The sequence below is a fragment of the Frankliniella occidentalis genome, unplaced genomic scaffold (assembly GCF_000697945.3).
Source record: "Frankliniella occidentalis isolate FOCC.00 unplaced genomic scaffold, Focc_3.1 Scaffold43, whole genome shotgun sequence".
NCBI classification, from domain to species: Eukaryota; Metazoa; Arthropoda; class Insecta; order Thysanoptera; family Thripidae; genus Frankliniella; species Frankliniella occidentalis.
Genome location: NW_026267173.1, coordinates 1,347,131 through 1,365,936, shown reverse-complemented (window position 1 = coordinate 1,365,936; position 18,806 = coordinate 1,347,131). Strand labels below are relative to the sequence as shown.

Below are 18,806 nucleotides of genomic sequence, written 5' to 3'. Positions count from 1 at the left end.
TCTCTACAGATTTCCCTTCCCCCTTTATTTGAGAAAACAGCAGCGGGCAGGATAAACAGATCCGCCGTCCGGTCGGCCGCATACCGCTGGCCACGCACGCCACGCGTGATGCAATTGGCGAGCCCAATCCCCTTCCACCTCTCTCCTCCCTCTTTCCTCTCTCTACCCCGGCGCCCTTCCCTGGTCTCGTGGACAGGCCAACTCTGTAACACTCGTGCCCCCGACCCTCTCCCTCCCTTCTCGTATACACCCCCTTTTCTACCCACCCCGAAAAGGACGCATACTGGCTGCTAATTGTTTTTACTTCAGTCAGAAGGGTGAAGCATTAATAAGGTTGGCACTTCGCAAAACTTTTTTTCAATTTTGAATTTTTTTGTTTTGTTTTGGGTCAATTCTGGTGCGTGTTTCCCTGACGGGCCCGCTTGTACTCTTGCCTCAGAACAATAAGTGTGCTTCTGCGAGCGAAGCGGAAGCAGGGCGCGGGGCCCCCGGCCGCGCTCCGGCCCGCGGCCTCACATTGACCCGCGCGCCCCGGGCTGCCCAGGGGGCGCTCGGCTGCCCCGCGCGCACGAAACGGACGCGCGACGGAGAAAGAAAAGGAGCTGCTTTGCTCGATTTAAAACTTTCCCGCCCGCCGGTCACAACGAACGGGACGGAAGTTGTGCGGCGCGGAGTAAGAGCGTTTTTGCGCGGCCAGCCTGCGAGTTCAGCGAAAATGATAAGAGTCCGAATTTTGTGACAAACTTATTTTTATCGAAATGGAACTTTAACGACGCATTCATGATAATAGCGCTCATAAGTGCTTTTTTGGCTACTACGAATAATGTCCTGCACAAGGCGAACTGGTCGCGTGGACTATGCTCCGCCGTGCTCCGCAGTGCACCGCCATGCCTCGGTGCGTGTTCTCGGCGCCGGGCCGGAATGTCGTGTGTCCGGGGCCTTGTGTCCTTCTGATCGACCGCTTCCATCAGGCGTGGTGGGGCGCGGTGGGGCGCGGCGGGGGCATAGAGTGCTAGTACTACACGGACCGTGATTAGTACGCTCGCCCACCCCCTCCCCGCGCTGCTCTGGAGAGACCGTGACCCGCCGTGACCATGCGGCGCGTCGTGGCCCGGGGGCCTGCTACGCCGCCTGCTGCCTCGCCTGCTGCCCCGCTGCCCGCCGCACTCTGGCCCGACCCGACCCTGCTGCCGCCTGCTGCAGCCTCCTACTGCTGGCTGCTGCACCCATTTCACAATCCCAGCCAAAGCAGCGCCCACCCGCGCATTTCGCGGTTCTAGATGAAAGTTTAAATATGCATCTGTACCTACTGCGTGCCACATGCGTTTGCAATCAAGAGCAAGCAGGGCATCCCAGAGGTGAACAGGAAAAACTAAAGTACTAAAGTCGCACTTTTAAAACATGTCAAGAGTTTCAGTAAGCCTTTCTAATTGCGTTATTCTCAAAATTTCAATAGCACTTGCAAAAGTTCGACTCTGCATTTTTTTTTTCAGGGCGAGAACCTGTCATGCGCAAAACCGTGTGTACCCCCTCCCCCCTCTCTGCGTCGCCGACAGCGACCCGCTCCTGCTTGCTCTGCGTTTCACATACGAAACGTACAATATTCGCGACAAACGCCCCGTAAATCCTCCTCGCCGGTCGGCCAGGCCGGGGCTAACAGGGCAGGCCGAAGGGGCAGGCTCGGTGCCCCGCGCGCACTCACCGGCCACTCCTCGCCCTGCCGGTCAATGTCGCAAGTAAGTCGCTGATCGATGGCGGGGAGGGGCGCGCCGGCCAGCTCGGCGTCCACTTGTGTGTCGCTTAACTCGCCCCGGCTGCTGCTCGTGTTTCAAAAAAGAAAATGTTGCGCCACGCGAGATGAAAGTTTGGGTCGAGGAGAAGTAATATCACTCCGCCGGCAGCGTTCCGCCCCGTCCGTCATGGCTGCGCCCTGTGCCCACCCGTCTGTCCATCTGTCCGCAGGTGGCGATGGTGTCTGTGGCGGCGGTGTGTCGCCACACGCGCGCTGACGGTGGTGGTGATGTGCAGCAGCAGCAGCCCCACCGCGCCGCCAGCCGGTGAAAAATATACGACGGTGAAGTGCGATCGATCTAATGAGATCGGTAACGGCCGGGGGTTGGCGTGCGTGCAGCCACGGGCTCTGTGTCACCTCCCCCACCCTCCCGTCGTCCCTCCTCCGCGCCACCGCTGCGGGTGCGACGTGATGCCTGGCGCTGCTGCTGCTGCTGCAGCTAGCCGGGGTTGGCGATGCAACTGACCTGATTCAGATCTGACAGCAATAACCGGTCGTACACTGGAAACACAGGCCGTAGCAATTATAGCACCTTCTGCGAGGGGGTATGTTGCGGTGGTCTTTTTGTGGTTTTTACAGCGCATTCCATTCCCCTGGCTGTTTCAAAACCTTTTTGAAACACCATGGTTACTTAAATTTTAGCATCATTTGTGTACGTTAAATTAAAGGCAACTTAAATTTTCCATTGTTTAAAGGATGACAAATGAATTTATGCTATGAAGTATCCACCATCCCGCATAGCCAGGTCCTCCGCTACACACTCAGGGGCGGGTTGTCGAGGAGCTCAAACTGTTGGTCAAAAGGCTCAGTCTTTGCTTGTTATGGAAAAGTTTTGATCTTACTCCAGATCAAAGTCTGCAAAATCACACATTTTTAGAGGAAAAACTTCGAGGTGTGATGTCTCACCTCCGTACTCGCTGAACCCCGATAATTTTCACTCCTCTTCATCTCCCCCTCCTCCGTTCCCCTCCGCATCGGCGCAGGCGCCTCGCTTCGTGAAGCAGGTGTAAAGTTTGTTGTCTTGGCCTTTGGTGTTCACGCCGCCGAGAGATGCTCTAAATGTATCTGCTGTGGTCGTCACGGGGGTCGGGTCGGGCCGGTCCCGCTGTGCCGCAGCAGTAAAAGTGTCCGCGAGGTCGGCCCGCCGCGCCGCGCCCCGCCCCGCCGCACCACGCCCCGCCGCACTACGCCCCGCCGCACCACGCCCCGCCACACCCTGCGACCACACCCTCTCTCTCTCTCTCCGCCACCATCCTCGCCTTATCTCTTAATTAAAGCTCGCGGGCCCGGTCGTGGTGTTGTCGGTCAGCTGATGAGCGGTGGCGCGCCCTGCAGCCTGCAGGAGCTGGGTCATTATCATCACTATCACCCCCCCCCCTCTCCCCCTCTCTCTCCTGACGGGTTGGTGTGCTTAATGCACAGTTAAATCGAGACAATGCGCGAGATTTTGCCTTGGCCCGGCTCCTTGTCCCGCTGGCCGCGGCACGGCACGGTGGACGCACCTGCCGTTTGCCGGCGGTGCTAATATTTATGGCCGCTGCTCTTTTGGTTTTTGGCGTCAGGAGGGGGGCGGGGCGTTGTTGCGGTCCAACCTTTGCGCGAGCCGCGACCTACAGATGGGCGGGCCGCCCGAATTTAGACAGCCCATGGGCGCCGGCAGCGAGTGGAGCCCAGTGTGCCCCGGCGGCGGCGGGCCCCGCCCACGCGCATGCATGGTCGGCCACCTCGTGAATCTCCCACCCGTCCGAGTAAGTGCCCCGAGTGTCGCACCCCAGGCGCACTCACCCAGCGCAGCGCGGCGTGGGGCATTGGCCGATACGGGTGCATCGCACTAGGAATGCCAACGGGTCGGTGTTGCAGACACTCACGCATGTGGACGACCTACGCGCGCGCACTCCCGGCCACGCCAGGGTACACACTGCGCTAGCCGCGCCCCGCCCCGCCCCGCCCCGCCGGAGGAAAGGTGAATGTCAGGAGGAGGCCTGGTGCTGCTGCTGCTGCTCCGCGAGAGAGATCACGTCGTTCGTATGGATCAGCAGTGTTGGCCGGTGGGCATCCACCAGGCGCATGCGCCTCATCGGACAGGCGATAGGCAATCGCAGACACGCGTGGGTGGCGGGCTGGACAACGACGTGCTAGACGCATGCTGTTTAGGCAACAGTCAGGCACGCGTGTGTGGCGGGCTGGCCTACCTGGTGGGTGCCTGTTGCTTAGGCAACTGTCAGGCTTGCGTGTGTGGCGGGCTGGCCTATCTGGTGGGCGCCTGCTGCTTAGGCAACAGTCAGGCACGCGTGTCTGGTGGGCTGGCCTATCTGGTAGGCGCCTGCTGTGTAGGCAAAAGTCGGGCACGCGTGTGTGGCGGACTGGACTACCTAGAAGGCGGTCTTTAAAAGTAAGGGACTTGTGCGCACAGGCTTTTAGGCCACGCTTGCCAGGCCACACCACACCACTCAATGTATATAATTTCTCTCCCCATACCGGCTCATACATAATTTGCGTATGGGATGTCTCTCGCAACAAGTTGTCTTGATTTCATGCCGCCCCAGAGGTTTTGCCCCAGGTTCGATCACATTCCCGCCGCTTGCCGCTCTGCTCCCACGACCATCTGCCCCATAACATTTTATTAGTCCAGCGGCGCGCACGCCCCGGCCGACTCAGCCGCCGAGCAGGTCTGGTTAAGAGCAAGCAGTTTGCAGCAACTACTTTAGCGATCATCTCCTCGCGTGGGTGGGTGATGGGGTGGACCGGTGACTGCCGCTGCTGCTGCAGCTGAGGTGCTCGACGCTGCCCGCTCGACCCATGCACGAAGTGCGCGTAGGGCCAGGTCGTGCGTGCGAGCGTACGCCACAACCAAAAAAGAAGACACCCACCACATGGTCCAGTACATGAATTTTGTGGCGTTCGTAGAAACTTTTGCTTCGAAAACCATCGTGGAAGTACAATCGGAAACCATTCTGTGCTCTGCAACTCGTTTGCTGGGTTAAAAGTTTCCGGTTCTCGCCGCGTTAAAAATGCAGCACCAGAAGATACGGCGAATATCACGGTAAGCTCCGATGAACAAGACAGATTGTAGATCACCGTGTAGGTAGAAAACGTTCAGTTATGAACTGACAGGAAGTTACTCCTTACTCGCTGCCACCTTATTTACCTGTAAGTGGCAGTGTTACAAGTTTCTCTGAAACTTACGGTTAGCTTTTATTTGATCGTTTTAAAATATTTTGAATTTAGTGAAAAGTGTAAGACACGGTTCATCGTCAAATCACCGAAAGTTTTCAGTCATCGACTCGGCCATCGATTTTCATCAAAGTTCAAAAATAAGAAATTCACGCGCCAAAGTTCAAGCCAACTGCTCGTGCGCGTCGGCGAGTGCGTGCTCCTGTCACATACCCTTCTGGCCGGCCGCAACGCCTCGGGGGCTTTCTCTCCTCCCGCCGCCCCCGCCCCTCGTCCTCGCGGCCGGCAGCCACAACAATGGCGCCCTCTGTGGGACCAGCGACGCCCCCCCGCGAGGGGGACAGCAGCAGCAGTGGCGGCGGCGGCCAGTGAGGCCCGCGAGGGGGGCGGGGACCCTCAGCTTGCAACACGACGTGTTTTGTTTCATATTTTTGCACGTAAAGCGAGAGACAAACCACACCTTTAGCCCGCCCGGGCTGGGTGCGCGGCGGTAGCGCGGGCCTGGGAGCGCGCCCGGTAGGCTAGACAACGCAGCGCAGCGGCTCGCACGAGCCGGCCGGGCGGCGGTGGCCAGGCCAGGCGGATGTGGGACAGCGAGGTGTGATTCACTAATCACACCTTGTCTTCACACCTCTCGGGACACACACTACGCACATTCCGAGAAAAAAGGGAGGGAAACCGCGGTCACTGACAAGCAGCCTCGCGTGAGTAATGTGTGCGGCGTGCGTTGTGTGAGCGGCGCGAGGATGGCAAAGACGAGCGTCTTCGCTCCGCGGACCTGACCGCCTGCGACCGCCTCTGACATAATGAGCTATAAGTGCGAGTGAGATGGAAAGTGACAACCGAATGGATTGTTCTGTTCGCGATTCGGCAGCGAACCCGAGGTGGCGTACCTTCGCTGCTGCCCACGCTGTCGTCGCGGGGACCCGATATCCTTTTTTTTTTCGGGGTGCGCCCCGCCCACTCGACACTATAGTAGTAGTTGCCCGATCGATAGTCATAAAACGACGACAAAGTGATTTAAATCCCGTCGGTCATCAGTCGTCATTGGACAAGGCCGCGGCCGCCCCTGCAGCCAAATCGCCTGGCACAAATTGTCGGTACTCACGTCGGTGGGGTCGAGCCGCCCCCGTATGGACTCGTACCTTTATTTCGCCAACGCCGCCGGCCGCGCGCGGCGTCCTTGAACGAGTAGCCCCCGTTATAGTGCCGCGCTGAATGGGGCGCGGCGGTGTGGATAATTTGAGCTCCCGCGCACAGCGGGGGTAGTGGGAGTGAGAAGGAGAAAGAGGCAAAAGGAGCGAGAGAGAGTAAGAGAGAGAGAGAGAGAGAGAGAGAGAGGTGTACAGAAAGGGGAAAAAATCGTTTGGTCCTGAACCTATTTGAACCCCGCGCGTCTAGTTTCATAAGATTGGCTGCGTCCGAGTGGGGAGCCTGTTAGCCTATAGCCCTGGCCCCCGCTGCCCCACTGCCTGTGGCCCCATTGCCTGACCCTATCCATTATATCGTTCGATGAAGAACGCCACTACTAGCAGCTAAGCATATTGTATTATTCCCCCTTTTTTTCACCCGCTCCTTGCCGCGTGGAACAATCCATTGACTGTTGCTGCGGCATGGTGTGCCAATTATTTCGATGCAGATCCTTATCACCGACCGTCGTTATTTTGTTTTGTCTGCGGCTGTGGGTCACCTGAAAGCTCCAGACCTGAGGCTGGCCGCTGCTGGAGGCTACAGAACGGGACGCTCTCCCTAGATGGAGACTGCAGTCCCTGGAGGATGTGATTTGTTAACTTCGTTGTTAACTGTCTCCCGTGTCTCACCGTTTCTCCCACACCACCCCTTCCCTGTTTCTTCCTGATTCGGGGGTGGCACACAATGCGAATCATTGTATTATTTTTCCGACCCCACGCTAGAGAAATATGAACAGGAACACACCACAAGAGAGCAGCACGCAGTTTTTTCTCTAAGCTGGGATGTGATGTGTGTGTGTTTGCTAGCATTTCTTGTTCACTGTGAAAAACGGTCGTACCCGGTTATACGAAAGTTGTTTTCTATGGAAGATGTCGTACCATATCGAGCAAGAGCTGGAGGTTGTAAAGGAAGACACATTTTGTAATTGGTAAATTAGTGAGTTGAGTTCAGCACCTAAATTTGCTAATTACAAAATATTGGTACATTTACGGACATATTTTTCAGTGTTAATGTCAAATCTAAATTAGAACAATTTCACATTTTATGTTTTTAAAGGGCTATTTTTTTTTCTAATTTCAACTGTTTTCTGCACGCCCGACATAATGACCGGGAAGCGCGAGTGTGCGACCACGTCAAATCCCAAGGGATTCCAACCAGGATGTCGCGCGAAGGTATTCTTTGAAGCGTTTGTGTCGACACTCACGACAAAGCAGGGGTTTGTCAGCGTATAAAGAAAAGACAATGTCTCAAATTTATCGTCCAGATCTCTGGCTGAGCAGCCCGCGAGCGCGCGCACATACGCATTGGGGTCAGCGGTTCTCACACGCACGGCGTTGTTTTGAGTTCCGCCTGGGCGCCGCCTGCCTAGGCGCTCAGCCGCGGTGTCGGTCCTCCGCGCGCCGCCGCCCGCCGCCGCCCGCCGCGCTTTTTAGGAGATGTATGGCTCCTTTGTGACGCACTACCACACCGCTGCGGCGGGGCACCGTTCAAAAACTGCAACAGAAATTTTGACACCACTATGTCTCGTTATGTTGTCGTTTTTCTCTTCCTCCGAAATGAGGATCAGCCCGTACTCCAAGTCCCTAATTCTGAACTTTTTCAATGTTAAGGCACTTGTAAAAAAACATTGACGGCAGAACCTGCTATGTTTTTCTCAGGAACTGATCCAAGTCTTATAGGTATAGGAACAGAATTTTATCCGGTCTAAATGTACACGAAAAAAAACCCTTCCCTTTTTAGGAAATAAAATTGTCCCTTTACAGAGTGTACATTTGGTACTAAACATAGAAGCAAGGTTCAACAACAAAATATACGAACCTTAGCGCCCATATCTGCCACCTCACCAAACAATAAGAACCCCTCAGATTAACAACGGACAATGAAATTGAGGAGCTGTATTCCTTGCAGGGGTCGTCGCGGCGGGGGAGGATGCCGTCGATAGGGTGGCCGATTAGCGGTGCGCTCATCCTCATTAACCGTGGCCGGGGATCCTCGCCCCCCCCCTCCCCTGTCAAATCCTCCCTCACAATGGCCCCGCCGGCGCGACCGCTGGCGGGCACAGGTGCGGCGGCCAGCCGGGCCGGGCAGGGCCGGGCACCCCGCGGGCCGAAGGTGCCAACAATGGTGCGTGGTATGGTATTGCAGGCGTTACGCAAGCGCGCGCGCGGGCCCTGCTGCTGCTCCTTCTCCGAGAATTCGGCCCGTCCATGTCTCATTTGCATATCCGGGCGTGGCGGTGCGGGGCAGAGAGGAGTGAGCGCGCGCGCGCGCCGACACCACCGCAGGGGTCTCTTCTGTGTGTGCCGTCGGTGCACGGGACAATGCTCGCCGCTGCCGCGAGGGCCCCGTCGCGAAGCCCCATGATGCACAGTAACCTCAAGTTAAAGTCCAAAATCAGCAATTGTATCATTATAACATTTGTGAAACTAAATTAAGACGTAGAGCCACTTTAGAATAATAAACGGTCTACTCTGATTTAGAAAAAAAGTTGCTGGAGTAAACACGATTTAATAAGATGGGAAGATTGAGAATTGGCATTAACCACTCGAGAGTGTAAGAAGTACTACCCGTACGTTCCAAATGCTATTGTCCACTCATTTAAAATATTTTGAAATGATCAGAAGATTAACAATTGAAGGGGGAGTCTTAGGGGAGCGAGATATTACCGAGGCATTTAATTAAAGAAGCAATTAAAACTATGGTTTTAAGACGGTCCCTATACCTGGCACCTGCGTCGAAGTCTCCGTGGGCGCCGTGGCGCACGGCTTTGCTACATCTCGATATCGATTCGACATCATCTCGGCATCACAATATCGACATCAATGTATCGTGGCAGCCTTGATAAATACCGTCAATATAGCTCGATATTTTTAGATGTATTCGAGGTATGATGCATATCGATTCGATGGCGCTTGTGCTTATGAACACAGAGAGCTCAGCGGGGTAGTGTGGCTCGCACACACGCACACACTCTCGCTTTCCATCCACATCCACCACGTGGCCAGCGCCGCCGCTGCAAAAGGTGAACGTGAACTTTTGCTGGCCGCGCTCTGCTCTGGCTGCATACCTATCTGACCGGTCAGGGCTATTCGGAAAAAGTAGCTGCAAGCTGCTCAGCCCGCGACATGGGAGGTGGGGCAGGGCGGGGCGGCCGCCGACCCTGCCTGGAGTGACAGCGCGGGTCGTTGTCTCCTGCGTGCGCTCGGCCCATGCACTCAGAGATGCACATGGATCCGTTTTGCAAGTCTTACCGCACACTCATATCGCGAGAGCTGCCTCGTTCTGGGCAGAGAGCCAAATCAGTAAGGTTCCGCCCGCCCCGCCTCTCCTTACTCGGGAGGGGGGGGGGGGTCTTTTATTGCCGTGGCGCCTTGACCTCCGGCACGACACGCAGCGGAAAGGGGAGTCCCCCTCCCCCCCCCCCCCGCCTTCTAGTCTCCTAGCAGCCGCCCCCACCCAGCACAAGGCACCCACTCTATGCTGACCAACGGTGAATTAGTTCGCGAAATAATTCGTACCCCCTATGCTCGAAACAATGCGAATTATAAAAAGGTGAACTAGTCCCGAAATACGAGGTAAAATAGTGCCTATGTATTCTGCCAACTCAAATGTGTGCATGGCAAACTTTAAATAAAGTGTATATATGACATGTCTTCTTTAATTAATATGTACGCATCAATTCCATCAATTTCATAGTGTATACATATGTCTTGTATATTTTATTAAAAGTATATCACGTTAACATTTTGAAATGGTACCGCCCGACAAGTCCAGTGTCCAGAGAGCATAAACAAATCATCGAAATTTATTTCTGACACCGTGTCGACTGTCGGTCAACAACTACGTTTTACTAGGGGGGCCTGTACTCTGGTTGAGTAATTTCCTAATTTCCCCCTCTCGGCACTGTCTTATCGCTCGCGAACAGGGGGGTGGGGAGTGGGGGGGTGATACGCTTTCGCCGAGTCACACTGCTGCCAGGTCATCCATCTTGCTCTCCCCGTGTCCTTGCCCGAAGGCTCTCTCTCTCTCCCCCCCCCCTTCGCTCTCCTGTTATTGTGATGATACACTTAAATACACGCGGTCGTCGCCATTGTGTCCGGCTGGCCCGGTGGCCATTAGCGGGCGCCTTTAATAAACATTACCGGTACAAAACGGGTCGTTACGCCCCGCGGCATTAAGGTGTTCCCAGACGGTGTACCTCCAGCCCTGCCCTGCCCCGCCCCGCCCCGCTCGAGCTAAGGTCAAACAGGCGTGTCCTGGCCTGCCCCGACCTGCCCCACCCCGACAGCCGAACGTATTCGCCCGTCGTATTCCTGTGTTCATGTGGGGTGAGTGCGCTGCTCGAGCGAATAAGCTGTGCCTACCGCTGCTGCCGCTGCTCTTGCACTTTGGTGAAAACCATCACCATACATTGCAGCAGCGCAACATTTTCAGCATAGGCGTCGAATATATTTGACACGACGCGTCACCCCCGATATAAAGTACCCGCTGGTATGCTGGTATGGACCACAACACCCTTGCAGGTGTGTTCAGCAAATGTCGAGTTTAGTGCGATTTATGCCGCAGTGTATAAATAGACTAAAGATCCCTATAAGGAACCCCAGTGTTAGTGCCTTGTTCAGTTTTAATAATGCATTTGAAACCCTTAACACTTGTTCGAGGTGTAATTATACACCTTTTACAGGTGAGACTTACCACCTTTGTTTTGCCGCTGCAGTATACAGCAGCACGGCCAAACTACATTCCCATTCCGTCGTCGACCTGTCTCTCCGTCACCGCGGAGTGTCGTCCATATTCCACCACACCCTCTCACTCGGCACATGAGCAAATTATGGTGATGGTGACTCACGAAACAAACTCACGGCACGCGGAAACGACTGAAAAATAAAATAATTTTAAAGGCTCGTGTGCGATCGCGTGCTGATTGTGTTGTCTAATTTGCACACGAGAGCCGAATGTGTCGGGCCCTTGACCCCTGACCCCTGACGTGCCCCGGGGCGAGGCGGTCCGGGCGATCAAGGCTACGGCAGAGGATGACGCGTGGGACCTACTATACCTACTACAGCGAGGATGCGTTCGGGAACGTTTTCAAGTTCTTCGCAGCCGCATACACCGCGCGATGCCCCAACCAGGTGGCGTGACTTTTCGGACTTGGCTCAGCAGAGGCTTCGATGGCGAGCTGGGGCATAGGCGTGCCCTACGCGGCCAGCGACGATGCTGTTGTTGTTTGCGACGCGCGGCCACGGCGCCGCGCTACTGCCGTGACCACTACGCGCCGCCACGCCTTGCAACACACGCCGTAAGATAGGACATACCATACCAGAGAGGGGGGGGGGGGACGAACACACACCAGTGAAGTTGAGCTCACAAGCTCCGGCCACCTTCACCAACAGAGAGCGCTCTGATATTTCCCTGGAATGACGACGCCCTCCTGGTGCAGCCGAGTGTGATTGGAAAGGTGCCGCAAGGGAAACTCGAAACAGGAAAAACAAACAAAACATACATTTCTTGTAATAACAAAAACGTCGTTTTATTTATCGGGTTGCATACCAAGACATAAATAAGGAAAAAACAATTACTGAATGTAAAACAGGTGTCTTAAAACATCGTCTTAAATTATAAATTTTAAGCGGAATATAATTGCAGATATTGGTATGATTCTGTTTTTTCGCAAGTCAATATCACAATTATGTTTATTAAGTTCATGGACGTAGGCATTTCACAAGATCTTTGGGAGTGTCATTCAAAACGACGAATGAAACTAAAAGACCATGTATTACACGTATTCTGAAAACTTATTCCTATATCGTAGGTAACTTATCACAATACACATAGCTCTCGCTGAGAATTGAGAGCTAAGACTATATTTAGGATCAAGGCAAGACTCAACCAATCTGCTGTCATTCTTCGCTTCTGACTACGCCACTCCGATGTACTACATCTTCTGGTGGTGGGTATTTACCAACCACCCCTTCCGGGAAGCGAGCAGTCACTGTGGTGAAAGAAAACCACTGTTAAAGTCTTTTGATAACGTGTTACAAACTGGTCTGTTTTCTCTCCGCAATGTAACCGTACTGGAAAGGCGCGTAATAGTCCCACGCAGGGTAGCCAACCTCGTTGGCTTAACACCCCACATCCTGGTGCGACATTCCTGTTCACGTTGGCAACACTGCATCGCCCGGTTCTCGCCGGCAGTGGCAACACTGCATCGCCCGGTTCTCGCCGGCAGTAGAGCAGATGCAGTGTAGTATTGGCACTAGCACTAGCATCGCGTCTATGTTCAGTCCGTTGGTCCGCGCAGAGACGCGTCTAGTACACCCCGAAGGAGGTGTCGACGAGGGGCTGGGCCGCGTTCTGGGGGAGAGCGTAGTCCCTGGCAAGCTGGTCCAGCAGTCCGCCGCTTCCACTGTGGGCGGGCCGGCGGGGCAGGGGGGCGGGCGCGGGGGCAGCGGGGGCGTAGTGCTGGCCGAGCGCGGGCAGCTGGGACTGCGGCACGAACAGGGCTTGCGCCTGTTGCGGGTGCTGCTCCCGGACGGGCGCAGGGGCGGCGGGCAGGGCGCGGTAGGTGGGGCCGACGGGCGCGGCGCCCGGGACCTGGGCGCGCGCGGGCGCGGGTCCGAGCGAGGACGCCGACGAGTACCTGGGCGCGGGCAGGGGCCTGGCGGCGGACAAGGAGGGCGAGGAGGCAAAGCTGGTCGTCTGCGTAAACTGGGCGAAGTTGTTCTGGATGGGCGAGGATCGGGCGGGGGCGGAAGGGGCGCTGAACGAGTTCTCGAAGTACTGGGGGGTCTGGGCGCGCGGCCTGGGGATGGCCTGGGTCTGGGGGCGCAGGGCGCGCACGGGGCCGGCGCGCAGCGGGGCGGCGGTGGCGGGCTCCTCGTAGTACTGGCCTGCGGGCAGAACGTGGCAACGGCCGTTAGTACAGAGTCTACAACCTGCCGGGCACCTGCCCCACATTGGACGTCGCCCTACTGACCGTCGTCGTAGATGTCCTCCTGCGACTCGAGGGACGGCGTCTGCGCGCCGATGCTGAGGTGGCTGAGGTGGCTGCCGGGCTGCTGCCTGCCGCCCGCCTTGGGCACGCGGGTCTCGTCCACCAGGGTGGGCGGGGCGACGGTGATGCCCTCACCGGCGGGCTGGAAGCCGTACTTGTTGGCGCCGTACTCCACGACGCGGACCTGCGCGGACGTCACCACAATCACACACGTGTAGGCAAAGCACCTCACCAGCTCCTCTTTCTGTTTCCAGAGACCCTGCCCAGCCCAGCCGTCGTCCTCACCTTGCCGGAGTCGTCCACGTAGCCGTACTTGCCCATCACCTCGCCGGTCACCAGCTTGGTCTCGATCTTGAAGGAGCCGTCGGCTCCCTCGAAGCCGTACGTGTAGGAGCCATCGTCGTTGTGCCTGCGGAAGAGACGCTGCAGGTTAGTCTCCTGGTCGAGCCGGTCCTCCTCGTCGTCGTCGTCGCCGTTGGTTCGTGACGCGCCGTAACGCAAACCGGCGCCCCGCATGCTGCTGCGGTCGGGCCGAACGGCACGATAATCAATGGCGTCACACACTCGGGCCGCGGCGTCAAACCACACGGATCGCATCGCGTGGCGCTCCACTCGCGCCAATCGCCACACCACCGCGCTCCAGTTCCGTTGCCCGCCCCGCGCCCTCCCCTCCCCCCTGGGGGGGTAGATATGAGTTGTTGCGTTCAGTTGCGCCTCCTTTTGCCCCGGCCAGTCTCTCCTTTTGCAGCGCGGGGACGTCACCGCATCATACGGCGGCGTACGGCGGGCGGCGGCACGACGCGACGGCGACCATGTGCGTCGCCGTGCGTGCTTCCAGCGCCCCACCCCGCCACGCCCCGCTCGCCGCTCAAGCCGTACGATCGCCGTTACCCAATGTTTTGCTGTGGGCGATGCCGGACAGGCCGGGACGGGACACACTGCTGCCTCCCCTGCTCTGCTCCCATTTCCAAACATTGCGGCTGGCCGCGCCACGCCCCGCCACGCCCCGCCACGCCCCGCCACGCCACCAAAGCAAGTGTCCAGCCGAGCCGACCAGGAAAATATAATTATCATACGCCTGATTTCAATACTGCCGCGCGGCCGGCCGCGGTGCCACCCGCGTGGCGGGGAGGCAATCAAGCCATAACTAGGGGCAGGTGGCCTACGGTGCGGTGGGGGGTATCCCCCAACGAGGGGTAATAAATATGTCGAAATGCCACTGTTTGCATCGTGTGTAATGCACGGGGGCGACGTACTACTGTGGATTTGGGGAGTGGATGGAGTCTCCAAGAAGGTCCGTATTTGCTAAGGCGTTGGTTCGGGGGATTTGGAGTGACTCGATGATCTGTTTAAGTTTGAAGGAGCGAGGAAATCACTTTGCGCGCGAGAGTGTGTGTATGTATACACCTTTACTCCGGTACCGCGGATCGCCGTGCGGCTAAACCGAATTAATTTGCGATTCATATTAGTGTCGGTTTTACCGCCCCGACCGGCGATACTGTATCCCATTGACATTAGCGCCGCTGCGGCTGTGCGCTTGTAACCGGATGTGAACAACACAGCTCCAGCCTCCTCGGCGGCGAGCCGCGAGCCGCGGGCGGGCGGCGGCCGGCTGCGTGTCGAGGGGGGTGACGAAGGAGGAGGAGAGGGGCACTTCGCAGGAAGGGCGGAGCGTGGCCGTTTCAGGCGTCGGGGTGCGGCGCTGCGTCAAGGACGCCGGGGCGTGGCGTGGCAAGACAGGGCGGGGCGGGGCAGGACGGGGCGGGCGCCGGTCCGGTCAGGCATTACTCCCTATTGTCTGGCAGCGCGTCGGTCCCGGGGCCTCGGGCCACCCCGAGGGCTACCCCTGTGCACGTGCCACCACCCCCCCTTTCCCAATAAATTTTTTCAACATTTTTTAAAACCATTTTTTTGAAATGTTTAACTGTCTAAAACTCTTTTGAGTTTCATTCTTCGAGCATGTACGGTACGTGCGTGTGGCGTCAGGGTGCTAGCTTTGAGGCAGCCCCGTCGCGATTTCAACGAGATTTAATGGTTGCCCCCTCCCCTGCTACCCCAATTTGAATAGCGATTTGGACGCGGAGTAGCGACACCACCGCCTGTTGCGGCACGTGTTGATGTCTCTGGACGGCGGGGTATTCGCCGCACCCAATCCATCATCATCAGCATCGCGCTGAGCGAGCTCTGCGTCCGTCGCCGGGATTTATATCCAGCAGCGCGGGACCAGAGCGGCGCTCTGTCCAGATCTGGCACCCCAACATCAGTCATCACCCGTGAGACCGGCAAGTTGACCCATCATCACCTTATCGTCTTCTTCAAGACCCCCCCCCCCCCCCCAACACACACTCACACTCATGTGAATGTTCTGATGTTCTCGATATCATCCTGATGCAATCTGCAAAAAACTTTTTACTCCCCTTAAGCCGTGCGCTGTGGAGCCTCCTCTGCCGTAACGAGCGGTCAGGCCCGTCAAGCGCCCCCACTCCCCTCTCAGTACAGCAGTCAGCAGTGCGGCTAACGCACTACGGTTTCTTCTGTGATGTTGTTATTATTGCTTGAACAACGACGTACGTTTTGCCAAACGATAAGCAATTTTTTATATTTTTGAACAAAAACAGAGCACACACTCGCTCTGAAAACTCAACAGTGTACATTGTATGCTGAAAAATCAGCGATCATTGATGATTGCTGATAAATCAGTGTACATGGCATGATTGCTGAAATATCAGCAATCATTAATGATCACGTTTAGGTTTTTGGCTAATATTTCCTTTCAGACGGGTGTGATCGGAAAGTGGATAGTATTTCCAGATTTCTCGTGAAAAAAGCTTTCAAACGAGCTACTATGAGATAGGGTTGTCTACCGAAATGGTCCGCCTCTAGAAAATGTCGGTAATGTAAACCAAGTTATGTTAGCGGTCAATTTGAACCCTATCTCATAGTAGCTCGTTTGAATGCTTTTTTCACGAGGAATCTGGAAATGCTATCCACTTTCCGATCACACCCGTCTGAAAGGAAATATTAGCTAAAAACCTAAACGTGATCATTAATGATTGCTGATATTTCAGCAATCATGCCATGTACACTGATATATCAGCAATCATCAATGATCGCTGATTTTTCAGCATACAATGTACACTGTTGAGTTTTCAGAGCGTAAAGTTAAAAACTGTAATATGCGGTCGTGCGCAAGGTACCGCCGCCTATCGCTTCATCGGTTTGTTTTACAGCGCGGCGCCGTCCTAAACGAGCAGCAGCGCCAGCGCCACGCCACGGCGGCGGCGGCTCGTCCGCGCGTCGCTTTCACACGGCCGTAAAGCTCCCCGCGAGCCGCCCTTGTAACAGAATGCGTCCCGCGTTATCTGAACTGGACCGGCAGGACCCGCGGCGGGGCGCGGCGGCGCGGGATAGGACCCACCCGGCGGCGCAGACCCACCGATCGAAATTAATAAAAATAAACGTAACGCAGATGTGGCAAAAAAACGCTTCATGGGCGCGTTTTTGTGGCGAGTTATGGACGGTTTATGGCGCGGGACTGTATCGTTCGTTAGGGAGGGTGACCCTTGCTGCCGGTCCGTGGCACCGCGGTGCGTGCTGGGCAGCCCTGACCTGGTCGCCCCGCATCGCCCTGCCACGCCACGCCCTGACCCACGTTCGTTTCAGGTCCACTCATTTAATGTGCCCGCGGTAGCACATATGCGCGGGGACGGCGACGAGGGGGTCGCCGCGGTAGCCCCGCCGGTCCCGGTCGTCGCCCAAGTGACGTTGCCACACGTTGGCGGCCGGCGGCCGTGCCCGCCAGCCCCGGGCCCCGAGGGGGCGTCCCCGGAGGGACACACCCCGGCCGCCACACCACGCCACGTCGGTAACCTCAAAAAATACAAAAATTAAGATCACCTTGCGCGTGTCGTAAGGGGTCTGGGCCGAGCCGCACCGGTGGCGGGCTGCTCGCCGCGCGCAGCCGCGCGCGTGTGTTTAGCAAGGCGATTCGCCGCGAACTGTTCATCATCGTCTCTCCTCAATTTCTGACCGTTTCGACCGTTTAACGGCCGGCCTCGCAGTCATAAACCTGTGCGACCGGGGTGCCTTCCAGTCCGCTCTAAATCAATAAACGACCAATAATTAACCTTCCACCGCAAGCGGTAGCTAGAGATAAAAGCACACACAAAAAAAGGTGGAAAAAAAGAAACTTCGCCCCGTGGGAGAATTATTTAGTGGACGTCGTAATTCCCCCCAAAACCGACACGGCCCATCCCCACTTCCCTCCCCTTTCAACCACTACCGACCGAGCATTCCTATGCCTTGTTATTGTCTTCCGCGTTATGAAACCGCAAGTGCTGCACTCAGAATCCTCTAAACGGCGCGCGGCTGCTCGGCGCGGCTCGGTGCGGCTCGGCCGCGTCTAGGTCGCCCGAGCCCGAGTATCCTAAGCGGAGCCAAGTCTCGCCCAGCCCAGCCCAGCCCGGCCGAGTGAGTGTAATCGAATGCTCTACTTTCCCGATGTAGCGCTTGGTGGCACCCCCGCTGCCCCCCCCCCCCTCCTCCCGCACCTTGTTGGCGCGCGAGGGTCCAGGCGGCTGCTCCAGGACTGCAGACGGCTTGCTCTTGTGCGGGCCGGGACGCGCGCATTCCAGTAATATCACGTACGTGGTTTGTATCGTTTGCCATCCGATAATGGCGCCTTGAAATACATATTTAATTTTTTTCGCTCATCTCGCTGTCGGTGCAGGTTTTTTTTTTTCACCTCGGTCACGGAAGGAAAAATCCGAAAAAAAATATATGAAGTAAATAGGACAGGAGCGGCGGAGAAGCTTGTTATCGCGAGGGGAAATATTCATTCACCGAGAGAAACTAGGTCAGAAGTTCCCGGCCGTTGGCGCTACTGATGGGCGGACTCACCTGTTGATCTGCTTGAGGATGGGCACGGGGGTGGGCCTGGGCTGGGAGGCGCTCAGGCGGGGCTGGTTGGGCGCGTACGAGCGCGGCTGGGGCTGCGGCCGCGCGGGCAGGCCGCCGTCCTCGTAGTCGTACTCGTCGACCGTGTTGGGGTTGGGCCCGGCCAGCCTCTGGGCCGAGGTCAGCGCTGACAGCGCTGCCAGCAGCAGCAGGGTCTGCAGAGGGGCAGAGGTAGAGCGTTACACACGGGGTTCTGCGTTGTTGACGCCATCCTTCGTCACCGTCGAAAGCGTCTCGGGTCATTTCATATTTCCCGCCCGAGCTGTTGTTGTAAACCCTAGCGAGCCCCGAGGTGGGCGCATTACCTCTCTCATTCGCTTATTATTCTTCACGAAAGAAGTTTTTATTTTTTCAAAACGTCGCGTGACGGCACGACTGCAGCCCGGGCAGGCGGGGCCGGTCACGCTGGCAAGACTCACGCAGAATGCATCGAGACGTGAATCTCATATAACACACCCACAAGGCTCACTCACAGCCACACATGCACACACTCACATAGTCTCTCTCTCTCTCTCTCTCTCTCCCCCTCTCTCCCTCCCCCTCTCTCCCCCCCTCTCACCCCCCCCCCCAACACACACTCACACTCATGTGAATGTTCTGATGCTCTCGATATCATCCTGATGCAATCTGCAAAAAACTTTTTACTCCCCTTAAGCCGTGCGCTGTGGAGCCTCCTCTGCCGTAACGAGCGGTCAGGCC

At 56.6% G+C, this 18,806-nt stretch overlaps 1 protein-coding gene and 1 long non-coding RNA gene across 4 annotated transcripts in view; one reads left to right on the top strand and one right to left on the bottom strand.

Moving 5' to 3' along the window:
• Positions 1–18,806, top strand: part of LOC127749289 (uncharacterized) — a 174,174-nt gene that overhangs the window by 49,683 nt on the left and 105,685 nt on the right. For all 3 annotated transcript variants that reach the window (XR_008011057.1, XR_008011056.1, XR_008011058.1), the window contains exon 2: positions 13,406–13,580. This is a non-coding gene — a long non-coding RNA (uncharacterized LOC127749289). The remainder of the gene's footprint in view (positions 1–13,405; positions 13,581–18,806) is intronic.
• LOC113218418 (uncharacterized) overlaps positions 11,662–18,806 on the bottom strand; it is a 16,737-nt gene continuing 9,592 nt past the window's right edge. Inside the window, exons 2-5 of the mRNA XM_026438767.2 lie at positions 18,051–18,262; positions 13,437–13,560; positions 13,134–13,335; positions 11,662–13,047 (exon numbers count right to left, since the gene is read on the bottom strand). Coding sequence (XP_026294552.2) covers positions 12,467–13,047; positions 13,134–13,335; positions 13,437–13,560; positions 18,051–18,262 — 1,119 coding nt within the window. The 3' untranslated portion in view covers positions 11,662–12,466. The remainder of the gene's footprint in view (positions 13,048–13,133; positions 13,336–13,436; positions 13,561–18,050; positions 18,263–18,806) is intronic.